Below are 14,880 nucleotides of genomic sequence, written 5' to 3' on the forward strand. Positions count from 1 at the left end.
CAGGTGTCCTGGTGGGGAATAAGACAGACCTGGCTGGCCGCAGAGCTGTAGAGGTGAAACAAGCTCAGGAATGGGCCGTGAGCCACGGGCTGGAATATTTTGATACATCCGCGGTAATAATCCACAGACCCCTGATACATCCCGCAAACATGGGGCCAGAGACCCGCCCTAAGCACAAGCACTGAGCAAACCTTACACAGATCTGGCAGGGTTCTCCAAATGGCCCAGGTCAGAGACCATGGAAGCACAGAGGAGCCACAAGCGCATTGTAATGTCATTTTTAGATAACTTTATTACATCTGTACCATATATATTTACATGACATTAACTTGCAAGTGATTTTCAGTGTGAAAAACCTACCCTTAGCTGCCCAAACCCCTGCCCCGAACCCTTTGGGGACCAGCTGTGCGGCTAACACCCCTAACATCCACACCCCTAAACCTCAATACATCCAGCTGTGCGGCTAACACCCCTAACATCCACACCCTAAACCTCAATACATCCAACTGTGCGGCTAACACCCCCTAACATCCACACCCCTAAACCTCAATACATCCAGCTGTGCGGCTAACACCCCTAACATCCACACCTCTAAACCTCAATACACCCAGCTGTGCGGCTAACACCCTAACATCCACACCCCTAAACCTCAATACACCCAGCTGTGCGGCTAACACCCCTAACATCCACACCCCTAAACCTCAATACACCCAGCTGTGCGGCTAACACCCCTAACATCCACACCCCTAAACCTCAATATACCCAGCTGTGCGACTAACACCCCTAACATCCACACCCCTAAACCTCAATACACCCAGCTGTGCGGCTAACACCCCTAACATCCACACCCCTAAACCTCAATATACCCAGCTGTGCGACTAACACCCCTAACATCCACACCCCTAAACCTCAATACATCCAGCTGTGACTATCTAACACCCCCTAACATCCACACCCCTAAACCTCAATACATCCAGCTGTGACTATCTAACACCCCCTAACATCCACACCCCTAAACCTCAATACACCCAGCTGTGCGACTAACACCCCTAACATCCACACCCCTAAACCTCAATACATCCAGCTGTGCGGCTAACACCCCCAACATCCACACCCCTAAACCTCAATACACCCAGCTGTGCGGCTAACACCCCTAACACCCACACCCCTAAACCTCAATACACCCAGCTGTGCGGCTATCTAACACCCCTAACATCCACACCCCTAAACCTCAATACACCCAGCTGTGCGGCTATCTAACACCCCTAACATCCACACCCCTAAACCTTTATACATCCAGCTGTGCGGCTAACACCCCTAACATCCACACCCCTAAACCGCAATACATCCAGCTGTGCGGCTGACACCCCCTAACATCCACACCCCTAAACCTCAATACACCCAGCTGTGCGGCTAACACCCCTAACATCCACACCCCTAAACCTCAATACATCCAGCTGTGCGGCTAACACCCCTAACATCCACACCCCTAAACCTCAATACATCCAGCTGTGCGGATAACACCCCTAACATCCACACACCTAAACCTCAATACATCCAGCTGTGCGGCTAACACCCCTAACATCCACACCCCTAAACCTCAATACACCCAGCTGTGCGGCTATCTAACACCCCTAACATCCACACCCCTAAACCTCAATACACCCAGCTGCGCGACTAACACCCCTAACATCCACACCCCTAAACCTCAATACACCCAGCTGTGCGGCTATCTAACACCCCTAACATCCACACCCCTAAACCTCAATACATCCAGCTGTGCGGATAACACCCCTAACATCCACACCCCTAAACCTCAATACACCCAGCTGTGCGGCTAACACCCCTAACATCCACACCCCTAAACCTCAATACACACAGCTGTGCGGCTAACACCCCTAACATCCACACCCCTAACCTCAATACATCCAGCTGTGCGGCTAACACCCCTAACATCCACACCCCTAAACCTCAATACATCAGCTGTGCGGTTATCTAATACCCCTAACATCCACACCCCTAAACCTCAATACATCCAGCTGTGCGGCTAACACCCCTAACATCCACACCCCTAAACCTCAATACACCCAGCTGTGCGACTAACACCCCTAACATCCACACCCCTAAACCTCAATACACCCAGCTGTGCTGGTAACACCCCCTAACATCCACACCCCTAAACCTCAATACACCCAGCTGTGCGGCTAACACCCCCTAACACCCACACCCCTAAACCTCAATACACCCAGCTGTGCTGCTGGACCATACTCCATCCTGATGTATGCTGCATCCCACAATGAGCAGCCCCTTTGACCTTTTTGTTCCAACATTGCCCCTTACTCGCTAGCAGGGGCGGCCCAACTCCGGTTCTCAAGGGCCACCAACAGGTCAGGTTTTAAGGATCTCAACGGAGCCACTGATTGAGCCACCTGCGCTGAAGCAGGGATATCCTTCAAACCTGACCTGTTGGTGGCCCTTGAGGCCCGGAGTTGGCCGTCCTGCCCTAGAGTGTAAGCTCCCAAGAATAGGGCCCTGATTAGCTTCTGTATCGGTCTGACAGTGTATGTCATGATCACACCGCTGTACCGCGCCGCGGAATATGTTGGCGCTTTACAAATGGCCGATAATAATACTAAACACACGAGCAGGAGCAGAGGTCAGAAGGTGACCTCAGGGCCCCTTGTTGGTCACCAGTGGACGAGTCCTGGCCTATGGAATACACAAGGGCCAGTGACATCTATTACCGCTCAGCTAGATAGGTAACATGCACATATATATGGTACCCGTTACCATTAGGTAGCGGAGAGACTTTGACATATGGTGGATTCGCCACGAGGCCGGCTCCCCCCCCCCCCACCCCCGGGGAAGATCCTGACCTGCGCTTTCTTGTTCCCGCTGCAGAAAGAGCTGGAGAATTTCGAGCATCCGTTCCAGGCGCTGGCGAGAATGTTCCACCGTCTGTACCAAGAGAGAGTGGAGAGTTTGCAAGCCCTGGTGTAGGGCCCCGCTGACCTGTGCCCACCCTACAGGGGCCGGGAGAGACCTCCCTTCTACAGCCGGCAGTACCAGGCCTGTCACCCTTTCAGTGCTGGGGGGCTGCTGCATGTTGGGCTCTGCTTCATATCTGGCTGATGTGCTGCAGTTCAGCTCGGGGAGCGAAAGGGTTAAAAGCATATTCGTCCGCTGAAATAAATTTGATTTATAAACAAATCTAAAATTGCTTTGTCTTCATTTCAAAGGGCTTCATTGCTGCTTTAATTAAAAAAATCAGAACTCTCTGTTCCTCTCTCTGAGAATAGCCAATCGGAACTGTCTGTGAGAATAGCCAATCGGAACTATCTGTGAGAATAGCCAATCGGAACTGTCTGTGAGAATAGCCAATCGGAACTGTCTGTGAGATTAACCGGTCGGCACGCTCTCTTCGCAGTGAGATTAACCTGTTGGAACTGTCTCTTCGCAGTGACATTAACCGGTCGGAACTGTCTCTTCGCAGTGACATTAACCAGTGGGAACTCTCTTCGCGGTGACATTAACCGGTCGGAACTGTCTCTTCGCCTTAACCAGTGGGAACTCTCTCTTCGCAGTGACATTAACCATTCGGAACTGTCTCTTCGCAGTGAGATTAACCTGTCGGAACTGTCTCTTCGCAGTGAGATTAACCTGTCGGAACTGTCTCTTCGCAGTGAGATTAACCTGTCGGAACTGTCTCTTCGCAGTGAGATTAACCAGTTGGAACTCTCTCTTCGCAGTGACATTAACCAGTTGGAACTGTCTCTTCGTAGTGACATTAACCAGTCAGAACTCTCTCTTCGCAGTGAGATTAACCGGACGGAACTGTCTTTTCGCAGTGACATTAACCGGTCGGAACTGTCTCTTCGTAGTGACATTAACCGGTCGTAACTCTCTTCGCAGTGACATTAACCGGTCGGAACTGTCTCTCCGCAGTGACATTAACCAGTGGGAACTCTCTCTTCGCAGTGACATTAACCATTCGGAACTGTCTCTTCGCAGTGAGATTAACCTGTCGGAACTGTCTCTTCGCAGTGAGATTAACCAGTTGGAACTCTTTCTTCGCAGTGACATTAACCGGTCGGAACTGTCTCTTCGCAGTGACATTAACCAGTCAGAACTGTCACTTCGCAGTGACATTAACCAGTCGGAACTGTCTCTTCGCAGTGACATTAACCAGTCAGAACTCTCTCTTCGCAGTGACATTAACCAGTCGGAACTGTCACTTCGCAGTGACATTAACCAGTCGGAACTGTCTCTTCGCAGTGACATTAACCAGTCAGAACTCTCTCTTCGCAGTGACATTAACCGGTCGGAACTCTCTCTTCGCAGTGAGATTAACCTGTCGGAACTGTCTCTTCGCAGTGAGATTAACCGGTCGCAACTGTCTCTTCGCAGTGACATTAACCAGTCGGAACTCTCTCTTCGCAGTGACATTAACCAGTCGGAACTCTCTCTTCGCAGTGACATTAACCGGTCGCAACTGTCTCTTCGCAGTGACATTAACCAGTCGGAACTCTCTCTTCGCAGTGACATTTACCAGTGGGAACTCTCTTCGCAGTGACATTAACCGGTCGGAACTGTCTCTTCGCAGTGACATTAACCAGTGGGAACTCTCTCTTCGCAGTGACATTAACCATTCGGAACTGTCTCTTCGCAGTGAGATTAACCTGTCGGAACTCTCTCTTCGCAGTGAGATTAACCAGTCGGAACTCTGTCTTCGCAGTGAGATTAACCTGTCGGAACTGTCACTTCGCAGTGACATTAACCAGTCAGAACTCTCTCTTCACAGTGACATTAACCTGTCGGAACTCTCTCTTCGCAATGAGATTAACCTGTCGGAACTGTCTCTTCGCAGTGAGATTAACCGGTCGGAACTGTCTCTTCGCAGTGACATTAACCAGTCAGAACTGTCACTTCGCAGTGACATTAACCAGTCGGAACTGTCTCTTCGCAGTGACATTAACCAGTCAGAACTGTCACTTCGCAGTGACATTAACCAGTCGGAACTATCTCTTCGCAGTGACATTAACCTGTCGGAACTCTCTCTTCGCAGTGAGATTAACCTGTCGGAACTGTCTCTTCGCAGTGAGATTAACCGGTCGCAACTGTCTCTTCGCAGTGACATTAACCAGTCGGAACTCTCTCTTCGCAGTGACATTAACCAGTCGGAACTCTCTCTTCGCAGTGACATTAACCGGTCGGAACTCTCACTTCGCAGTGACATTAACCGGTCGGAACTGTCTCTTCGCAGTGACATTAACCGGTCGGAACTGTCTCTTCGCAGTGACATTAACCGGTCGGAACTCTCACTTCGCAGTGACATTAACCAGTGGGAACTCTCTCTTCGCAGTGACATTAACCAGTGGGAACTCTCTCTTCGCAGTGACATTAACCAGTGGGAACTCTCACTTTGCAGTGACATTAACCAGTCGGAACTCTCTCTTCGCAGTGAGATTAACCTGTCGGAACTGTCTCTTCGCAGTGAGATTAACCGGTCGCAACTGTCTCTTCGCAGTGACATTAACCAGTCGGAACTCTCTCTTCGCAGTGACATTAACCAGTCGGAACTCTCTCTTCGCAGTGACATTAACCAGTCGGAACTGTCTCTTCGCAGTGACATTAACCAGTCGGAACTCTCTCTTCGCAGTGACATTAACCAGTCGGAACTGTCTCTTCGCAGTGACATTAACCAGTCGGAACTGTCTCTGCGCAGTGAGATTAACCAGTCGGAACGCTCTCTTCGCAGTGAGATTAACTGGTCGGAACTGTCTCTTCGCAGTGAGATTAACGGCTCACATACCACGTTATCTCCTCGCTAAAGGTTTCTCATGCAATCAACGTTCAGGAACCGAGCCCTGGGATTGGCCCTGGCTGCTGTTATGGTTTTATGGCTCTGCAGAATATAGCAGGGACATGGGTAGTTTTGTGATTCTCTGCAGAGTATAGCAGGGACATGGGTAGTGATGTGATGCTCTGCAGAATATAGCAGGGACATGGGTAGTTTTGTGATTCTCTGCAGAGTATAGCTGGGACATGGGTAGTGATGTGATGCTCTGCAGAATATAGCAGGGACATGGGTAGCGGTGTGATGCTCTGCAGAGTTTAGCAGGGACATGGGTAGTGGTGTCTGCAGAATATAGCAGGGACATGGGTAGCGGTGTGATGTTCTGCAGAATATAGCAGGGACATGGGTAGCGGTGTGATGCTCTTCAGAGTTTAGCAGGGACATGGGTAGTGGTGTGATGTTCTGCAGAATATAGCAGGGACATGGGTAGTGGTGTGATGCTCTGCAGAATATAGCAGGGACATGGGTAGTGGTGTGATGCTCTGCAGAATATAGCAGGGACATGGGTAGTGGTGTGATGCTCTGCAGAATATAGCAGGGACATGGGTAGTGGTGTGATGCTCTGCAGAATATAGCTGGGACATGGGTAGTGGTGTGATGCTCTGCAGAATATAGCTGGGACATGGGTAGTGGTGTGATACTCTGCAGAATATAGCAGGGACATGGGTAGCGGTGTGATGCTCTTCAGGGTTTAGCAGGGACATGGGTAGTGGTGTGATGCTCTGCAGAATATAGCTGGGACATGGGTAGTGGTGTGATGCTCTGCAGAATATAGCAGGGACATGGGTAGTGGTGTGATGTTCTGCAGAATATAGCAGGGACATGGGTAGTGGTGTGATGCTCTGCAGAATATAGCAGGGACATGGGTAGTGGTGTGATGCTCTGCAGAATATAGCTGTGACATGGGTAGTGGTGTGATGCTCTGCAGAATATAGCTGGGACATGGGTAGTGGTGTGATGCTCTGCAGAATATAGCAGGGACATGGGTAGCGGTGTGATGCTCTGCAGAGTTTAGCAGGGACATGGGTAGTGGTGTCTGCAGAATATAGCAGGGACATGGGTAGCGGTGTGATGTTCTGCAGAATATAGCAGGGACATGGGTAGCGGTGTGATGCTCTTCAGAGTTTAGCAGGGACATGGGTAGTGGTGTGATGCTCTGCAGAATATAGCTGGGACATGGGTAGTGGTGTGATGCTCTGCAGAATATAGCAGAGACATGGGTAGTGGTGTGATGTTCTGCAGAATATAGCAGGGACATGGGTAGTGGTGTGATGCTCTGCAGAATATAGCTGGGACATGGGTAGTGGTGTGATGCTCTGCAGAATATAGCTGGGACATGGGTAGTGGTGTGATGCTCTGCAGAATATAGCAGGGACATGGGTAGTGGTGTGATGTTCTGCAGAATATAGCAGGGACATGGGTAGCGGTGTGATGCTCTGCAGATTATCGCAGGGACATGGGTAGCGGTGTGATGCTCTGCAGAATATAGCAGGGACATGGGTAGCGGTGTGATGCTCTTCAGTGATTTTTACAAAATGAGCATGTGATCTATGCCCTGTGTGACCCCGCGACCTCTAACCATACAAACTGACTGCTCGGGCTCAGCTATTGATCAGAGCGGATCCCATATAGTGGCAGGAAATACATTGGGGTTTCCTCTCCCGTGTGTGTCATTAACCAGCAAGCAGCATCTTCCTCCCCCTGCATTCTGTCCCCAACGCAGCCACTCTGTACCCACAACTCCTGGCTGTGCCTAGTGTCTGGACTTGTCACACACCCCCAGCTGCTGACATCATGTCACATACACACACACACAGTGTCACACACCTCCAGCTGCTGGCATCATGTCACATACACAAACACTGTCACACACCCCCAGCTGCTGGCATCATGTCACATACACACACACTGTCACACACATCCAGCTGCTGTCATCATGTCACATACACACACACAGTGTCACACACCTCCAGCTGCTGGCATCATGTCACATACACAAACACTGTCACACACCCCCAGCTGCTGGCATCATGTCACATACACACACACTGTCACACACATCCAGCTGCTGGCATCATGTCACATACACACATATTTTGAACTTTCATTTATTTATTAATGTGTTTTGTTTGGTAAAAGAGATAGCCTGCCCTGCGCTCTGGCAGTTAGTTCCAGCACCCGTAGGTGTCAAATAAGGTCACAAAGAATGGAGCAGGAGAGTGTGATGGCGGACCTGAAGATAGGTCAGAGCTGGGAAGGGGAACCTTGCCTATGTGAGCTCTCAGACCTCGGTCCCGCTCTCCTCTGAGCTCCCGTTCTTGACGTGCAGCCTTCTGAAGTTAGGACGTAGAAGAAAGAAGTTCCGGCGCCACAGCCGTGACAAACATCAAGGTGCTTCCGGGTTCGCAGAAAAAACTTTATTGAAGCCTCACAAACACACGGCTACACCACGATCTCCCCCTCAACGCGTTTCACGCTAGGAACAGCGCTTTGTCTTGGAGTGGGGAGACATGGTCTGACAAGTGCAAAACAGAAATTGTGAGGCGCTACTAATGAAGGTGAAAATAAATAAATCAATAAATAAAATGATGTGATATATAAGTGTGCTCAAATATAATAATGGCAAACTTCGCTGCTCAACCCTCTTTGGAGAAGTTCCAGATTTCTCCTTTCTTGAATGTTGAAGAGAAGCTTGTGGGGAGCGCAGGTGTCACCATATATATGCAAAGGAAATATGAAAATAGTGTGGTATGTCTATACAGGTACAGCAATCAACACAGGAATCATGAATGGAAACTCAAATGCTGTATTACAACAGGCAGAATGTGAAACAGCAATAGATGCAGTGAATGGATTCAGCACTGTGCAGGGGGGTCTGGCTTGTGGACACTCCCTGATGTCAGCAGGACAACCCTCAATAGAATGAAAAAGACGACTCTAGTGCAACATTGTATGTTCACGTTTGATATATTGAAAATAGGCAATTGCTATTGCACTTACATGAGCAACTTGTGCTTAGACACATAAAAATCGATGCGCAGCATAGGTGTGTGTCATCCCCCTCACTCCCGAAGTTGCGTCGCGTCACTTCCGGTCCGGCCCGTCGCGTCACTTCCAGTTTCGTCGGCGATCGCAGAATGGATCAAAACGGGTTCTGGGGTATGCTGGGCACACGTCTGGACTGCTGCAAGGTTCACTCAACGCGTTTCGCTGGCGTGGCAGTTTCGTCAGGAGTCCGATCTGTAGCTAAAGCTTCATTGTCCATATAAATACCCTTTACTGGTTTCTGATTGGATGGTTGAACAAATCTATACTTCTCATTGGCTGAAATGGTACTTGCTGATTGGCCAATGGGCGGGACTACCCGTGTATGCTAATATCAATGTGAATTACATATACATGACACCATTTTATTAAATACAGACATAATAAAAATCTTATACATAATATAAATAAATGAATAAATAAATACTAAATATACTAATCTAACTCTAATGCTAACTAATACATAGAAGAACTGACTGATTCACAGATAAAAAAAATATATATATTTGGAGTTAAAATCTGCACTAGTGTGTTTACATTGGTGTTTTAAACTCCTCAGCAATGTTTTATGCAGCAATTGAGGGAAATGGTAAGGGAGAGAGAAGCAAAAAATCACAGGTTAGTGTGACCCATATAAATACATACATATATATATATATATATATATATATATATAACATAATAGCTATTAAGTATATAAAATTTAAATCACATGTTTTATATTTTTAAAATATATATTTTTTTAAATTTTTAAATTTATTATATAACATTAGCTAATTAAAAATAAATTGTAACAGAGTAATAATTTTATAAAAATTGACACATATATTTTAACTATATAAAAACACTGATTTCTATATCTGAGTTAAGCCCATCTGGAATTAACGTTTTCAACCGGTGAATCCAGAATGTTTCTCTTTTAATTAATTCTTTGGTTCGGTCACCGCCTCTCCAGTTTAGTGGGACATGTTCAATTCCTTTAATAGTTAGATCTTTTAGGTTAGATGCATGAAACCGGGTAAAATGTTTAGGGACACTATGAGTGTCCAACATACATCGTATATTACCCATATGTTCCAATGCTCTCACTTTCAGGGCACGAGTGGTCTGTCCAACATATTGAAGACCACAACTGCATTCCAGCAAATAGATAACAAACATGGAATTGCAATTAATAAATTGTTTTATATTAAAAATCTCATTAGTGGTGTTTGATTTAAAATTGTTTTTAGCCCCCTTGCAGCAAAAATCACATATTTTGCAGTTGCCGCAAGAATAAAAACCTTCTGGAAGTTTTAGCCAGTTATTAGTTTTAGTATGTTCCTTTTTGTTCTTCAAGACACTCGGTGCTAGTTTTTGTTTTAAATTGCTTGCTCTAGTAAATATAACGTTGGGCGTAGTTGGTAATACACTCCCTAACACAGGGTCATTTTGTAAAATGTGCCAATGTTTTTTTATTGCATTCTTAATTTTATTCGCATCCTTATTGTATTGTGTCATAAAACTGGTGGTAAAATCTAACTCTTTTTTATTTGCTTTAATCACATTTGGTTTAATTAAAAGTTTTCTATCAAGCAAATCTACTTTTGATTTAGCTTCTTTAATTTTGGTGGGGCTATATTTCTTCTCAAGAAATTTGTTAGTCAATGCAAGTGATTGTTCCTCATAAATTTCTTTTTTACTGCAATTCCTTTTTATCCTCATGAATTGACTCTGAGGCACATTAGAAATCCACCTTGGATGATGGCAACAATTATATACTAAGGAATAGTTGCCATCAACTGATTTAAAAAAGGTTTTTGTTAAAATAGCATTGTTTTCGATATATATTTCAAGATCTAAAAATTCTACTTTTGTTTTACTAAAATTGGATACAAATTTTAAATTAAAATTATTAGTGTTAATATAGTCTAAAAATTGTTTCAATAAAATTTCGTCGCCATTCCAAATAAAAAGCACATCATCAAAATATCTTTTCCAGAGGACCAGATTTACACCAAACCCATGCGGAGACCAAATGTGGTCTAATTCCCACATGGTCATAAATATATTCGCATAGCTTGGTGCAAATCTGGTCCCCATCGCGGTGCCGCAAAGTTGTAAAAAGAATTCTTCATTAAACCAAAAATAATTATTAGTTAGTATAAAATGTATTCCCCTCAAAATAAAATCCCTTTCTTCCGCATCCATCGATACATCCTCGGTTAAAATTCTCTCGATCGCATTCAACCCTTGTTTGTGGTCTATGGATGTATATAAAGAAGAGACATCGCAGGTTACGAGCATAAAATCATTTTCCCATTTTATTTCTTCTAAAATAGATAAAACCTGTGCTGTGTCTTTAAGGTGCGATCTGCCGGTGACCACATATTTTTGTAAAAACTTATCTATATACTCCGACAGATTGGAACACATTGATTCGATGCCTGATATTATAGGCCTACCGGGGGGATTGGATCCATTCTGCGATCGCCGACGAAACCAGAAGTGACACGACGGGCCGGACCGGAAGTGACGCGACGCAACTTCGGGAGTGAGAGGGATGACACACACCTATGCTGCGCATCGATTTTTATGTGTCTAAGCACAAGTTGCTCATGTAAGTGCAATAGCAATTGCCTATTTTCAATATATCAAACGTGAACATACAATGTTGCACTAGAGTCGTCTTTTTCATTCTATTGAGGGTTGTCCTGCTGACATCAGGGAGTGTCCACAAGCCAGACCCCCCTGCACAGTGCTGAATCCATTCACTGCATCTATTGCTGTTTCAAATGCTGTATTACAACAGGCAGAATGTGAGTTCCCATTCATGATTCCTGTGTTGATTGCTGTACCTGTATAGACATACCACACTATTTTCATTTTTCCTTTGCATATATATGGTGACACCTGCGCTCCCCACAAGCTTCTCTTCAACAGACATGGTCTGAGCCTGAACATTTAAAGTAAAAAAGCCCGCGAAAACAAACTAGCATATTAACCCCTGATATACATGACTTATTAACAATATCCAGTTAACATCAAATCTTATTCCAAGACTCAATATATCTTTAGACATAAGTTCACATATAATTATATTACTGAAAATGCCAGATATGCTGTGTTGTAGTAAAGTATTATCAGGGATATATAAAAAGCAACCTATGCAACATTTAACCAAGGAAACTGACACCTAGGACTATATTAGAAAAAATATAATAAACTATAAACACAGTTTATTAAAGTAACTGTATCAGTTATATCTCAGTGTCATATCCATATAGCACATAGAGAATAATTAAACTGATTCAAAATATATATATATTTTTTTGTCCAAGAATAACAAGGGAAGGGGGGAGGGTGGGGGATAGGGCAACAGTGAAGAGGCAAAAAATACATTAAAACTATAAATCATTAATAAATAATCAATGATTTGATCTAATTGCATAATATTGAACAATAAAGCAGAGTCATATAATGTACAGATGTCAAAGGAAACAACGCAGGTCCCGTTCAACGTTCAGTCCATTGGGCTGCAGTGTTTTTAGCGTAAAGATCCAGTGTGCGTTTCGCTGGTGCAAGAGTTTTATCCGATCGCCTCCCCGTGGGGGTAATGGGATATGTTCAAGTGCTATACACTGTAATGATCCCACTGAACCCAATGGACAGGTGTTGAAGTGTATTGATACTGGATGCAGCATATCCTTATTCCGTATCAGCCTTAAATGCTCTAGAACACGAATCTTAAGGATTCTACTAGTGAGGCCTACATACTGTTTGCTGCATTTACATTTCAATAGATACACGACACATTCTGTTTGACATGTGATGAATGATTTGATTTTGTATCTGTGGGTCTCATCTCGGTTGGAAAAATGTGTGGATTTAGTCATGTTAGGACAAATTTTACATCGTCCACACTTGTAGGAGCCTAATAATTTAGGAAACAGAGAAAACATGTTGCCAGTTGACTTCTTTGGCCTTAACATACTGGGTGATAATGTATTCCCTAACGTAGCTGCTTTGCAGAATACCACGCGAGGGCCGGAGCACACCATATTATGGATCAGGGGATCAAGAGATAATGTACCTCAATGTTTCCAAATAATGGATTTAATTGCCCCTGCTTTGTTCGCAGGGGGGATAAGATGAGGGGGAGATCTCTGTCAAGAGGGTATACCGTTATGGACTTGGTCAGGCCTTTGATCTAGCTCTCTCTACTGATAGAGAGTCTCTGATCAACATGGATAAGAGCCAATCCAGACAGAAATGTCCTGTGGAGAACACTGATGCACCCTACTTCATCACAGTGACAAAGCAGGGGCAATTAAATCCATTATTTGGAAACATTGGGGTACATTATCTCTTGATCCCCTGATCCATAATATGGTGTGCTCCGGCCCTCGCGTGGTATTCTGCAAAGCAGCTACGTTAGGGAATACATTATCACCCAGTATGTTACGGCCAAAGAAGTCAACTGGCAACATGTTTTCTCTGTTTCCTAAATTATTAGGCTCATACAAGTGTGGACGATGTAAAATTTGTCCTAACATGACTAAATCCACACATTTTTCCAACCGAGATGAGACCCACAGGTACAAAATCAAATCATTCATCACATGTCAAACAGAATGTGTCGTGTATCTATTGAAATGTAAATGCAGCAAACAGTATGTAGGCCTCACTAGTAGAATCCTTAAGATTCGTATTCTAGAGCATTTAAGGCTGATACAGAATAAGGATATGCTGCATCCAGTATCAATACACTTCAACACCTGTCCATTGGGTTCAGTGGGATCATTACAGTGTATAGCACTTGAACATATCCCATTACCCCCACGGGGAGGGGATCGGATCAAACTCTTGCACCAGCGACAAGCACACTGGATCTTTACGCTAAAAACCCTGCAGCCCAATGGACTGAACGTTGAACGGGACCTGCGTTGTTTCCTTTGACATCTGTACATTATATGACTCTGCTTTATTGTTCAATATTATGCAATTAGATCAAATCATTGATTATTTATTAATGATTTATAGTTTTAATGTATTTTTTGCCTCTTCACTGTTGCCCTATCCCCCACCCTCCCCCCTTCCCTTGTTATTCTTGGACAAAAAAATATATATATATTTTGAATCAGTTTAATTATTCTCTATGTGCTATATGGATATGACACTGAGATATAACTGATACAGTTACTTTAATAAACTGTGTTTATAGTTTATTATATTTTTTCTAATATAGTCCTAGGTGTCAGTTTCCTTGGTTAAATGTTGCATAGGTTGCTTTTTATATATCCCTGATAATACTTTACTACAACACAGCATATCTGGCATTTTCAGTAATATAATTATATGTGAACTAATGTCTAAAGATATATTGAGTCTTGGAATAAGATTTGATGTTAACTGGATATTGTTAATAAGTCATGTATATCAGGGGTTAATATGCTAGTTTGTTTTCGCGGGCTTTTTTACTTTAAATGTTCAGGCTCAGACCATGTCTCCCCACTCCAAGACAAAGCGCTGTTCCTAGCATGAAACGCGTTGAGGGGGAGATCGTGGTGTAGCCGTGTGTTTGTGAGGCTTCAATAAAGTTTTTTCTACGAACCCGGAAGCACCTTGATTTTTTGTTTGGTTTTTGCTTTTTAATAGTGGTTCTTTTTTGCTGTTTTGAATTTGAATGATTGTGTTTATTTGGAGATTAATTTAATTTATTCGTGGTTTTGTTTTGGGGTTTTGTTAATTCTTGTATTTATTTTGGATTGGATTAATTGATTGGTGGTAATTTTGTTATGTTTACTTCTTTATTTGTATTTTCAGAGAAGGAAAAAGGCTTTATATTGTAAAGACTTTCCCCAGCAAGAAGCACATTAACGGTGCACACCTAGGCTGTTACAACTTAACATTTATTGTGCTTCGATTAAAATAATGGTACACATATACATTAAACCTTATATCCAAAATTAAACAGTGTGTATCGTGTTATTTAAAAA

At 44.2% G+C, this 14,880-nt stretch overlaps 1 protein-coding gene across 1 annotated transcript in view; it reads left to right on the forward strand.

The window, feature by feature from the left end:
* Positions 1-3,217, forward strand: part of LOC142476724 (intraflagellar transport protein 27 homolog) — a gene marked incomplete at its 5' end in the record, with an annotated part of 8,074 nt that extends 4,857 nt beyond the window's left edge. The window contains 2 exons of the mRNA XM_075581887.1: positions 4-113; positions 2,902-3,217. Of these exons, the coding sequence (XP_075438002.1) occupies positions 4-113; positions 2,902-3,000 (209 nt within the window). The remainder of the gene's footprint in view (positions 1-3; positions 114-2,901) is intronic.
* Positions 3,218-14,880: the final 11,663 nt, after the last annotated feature.

Source organism: Ascaphus truei, unplaced genomic scaffold (assembly GCF_040206685.1).
Source record: "Ascaphus truei isolate aAscTru1 unplaced genomic scaffold, aAscTru1.hap1 HAP1_SCAFFOLD_1659, whole genome shotgun sequence".
In the NCBI taxonomy this organism is placed as follows: Eukaryota; Metazoa; Chordata; class Amphibia; order Anura; family Ascaphidae; genus Ascaphus; species Ascaphus truei.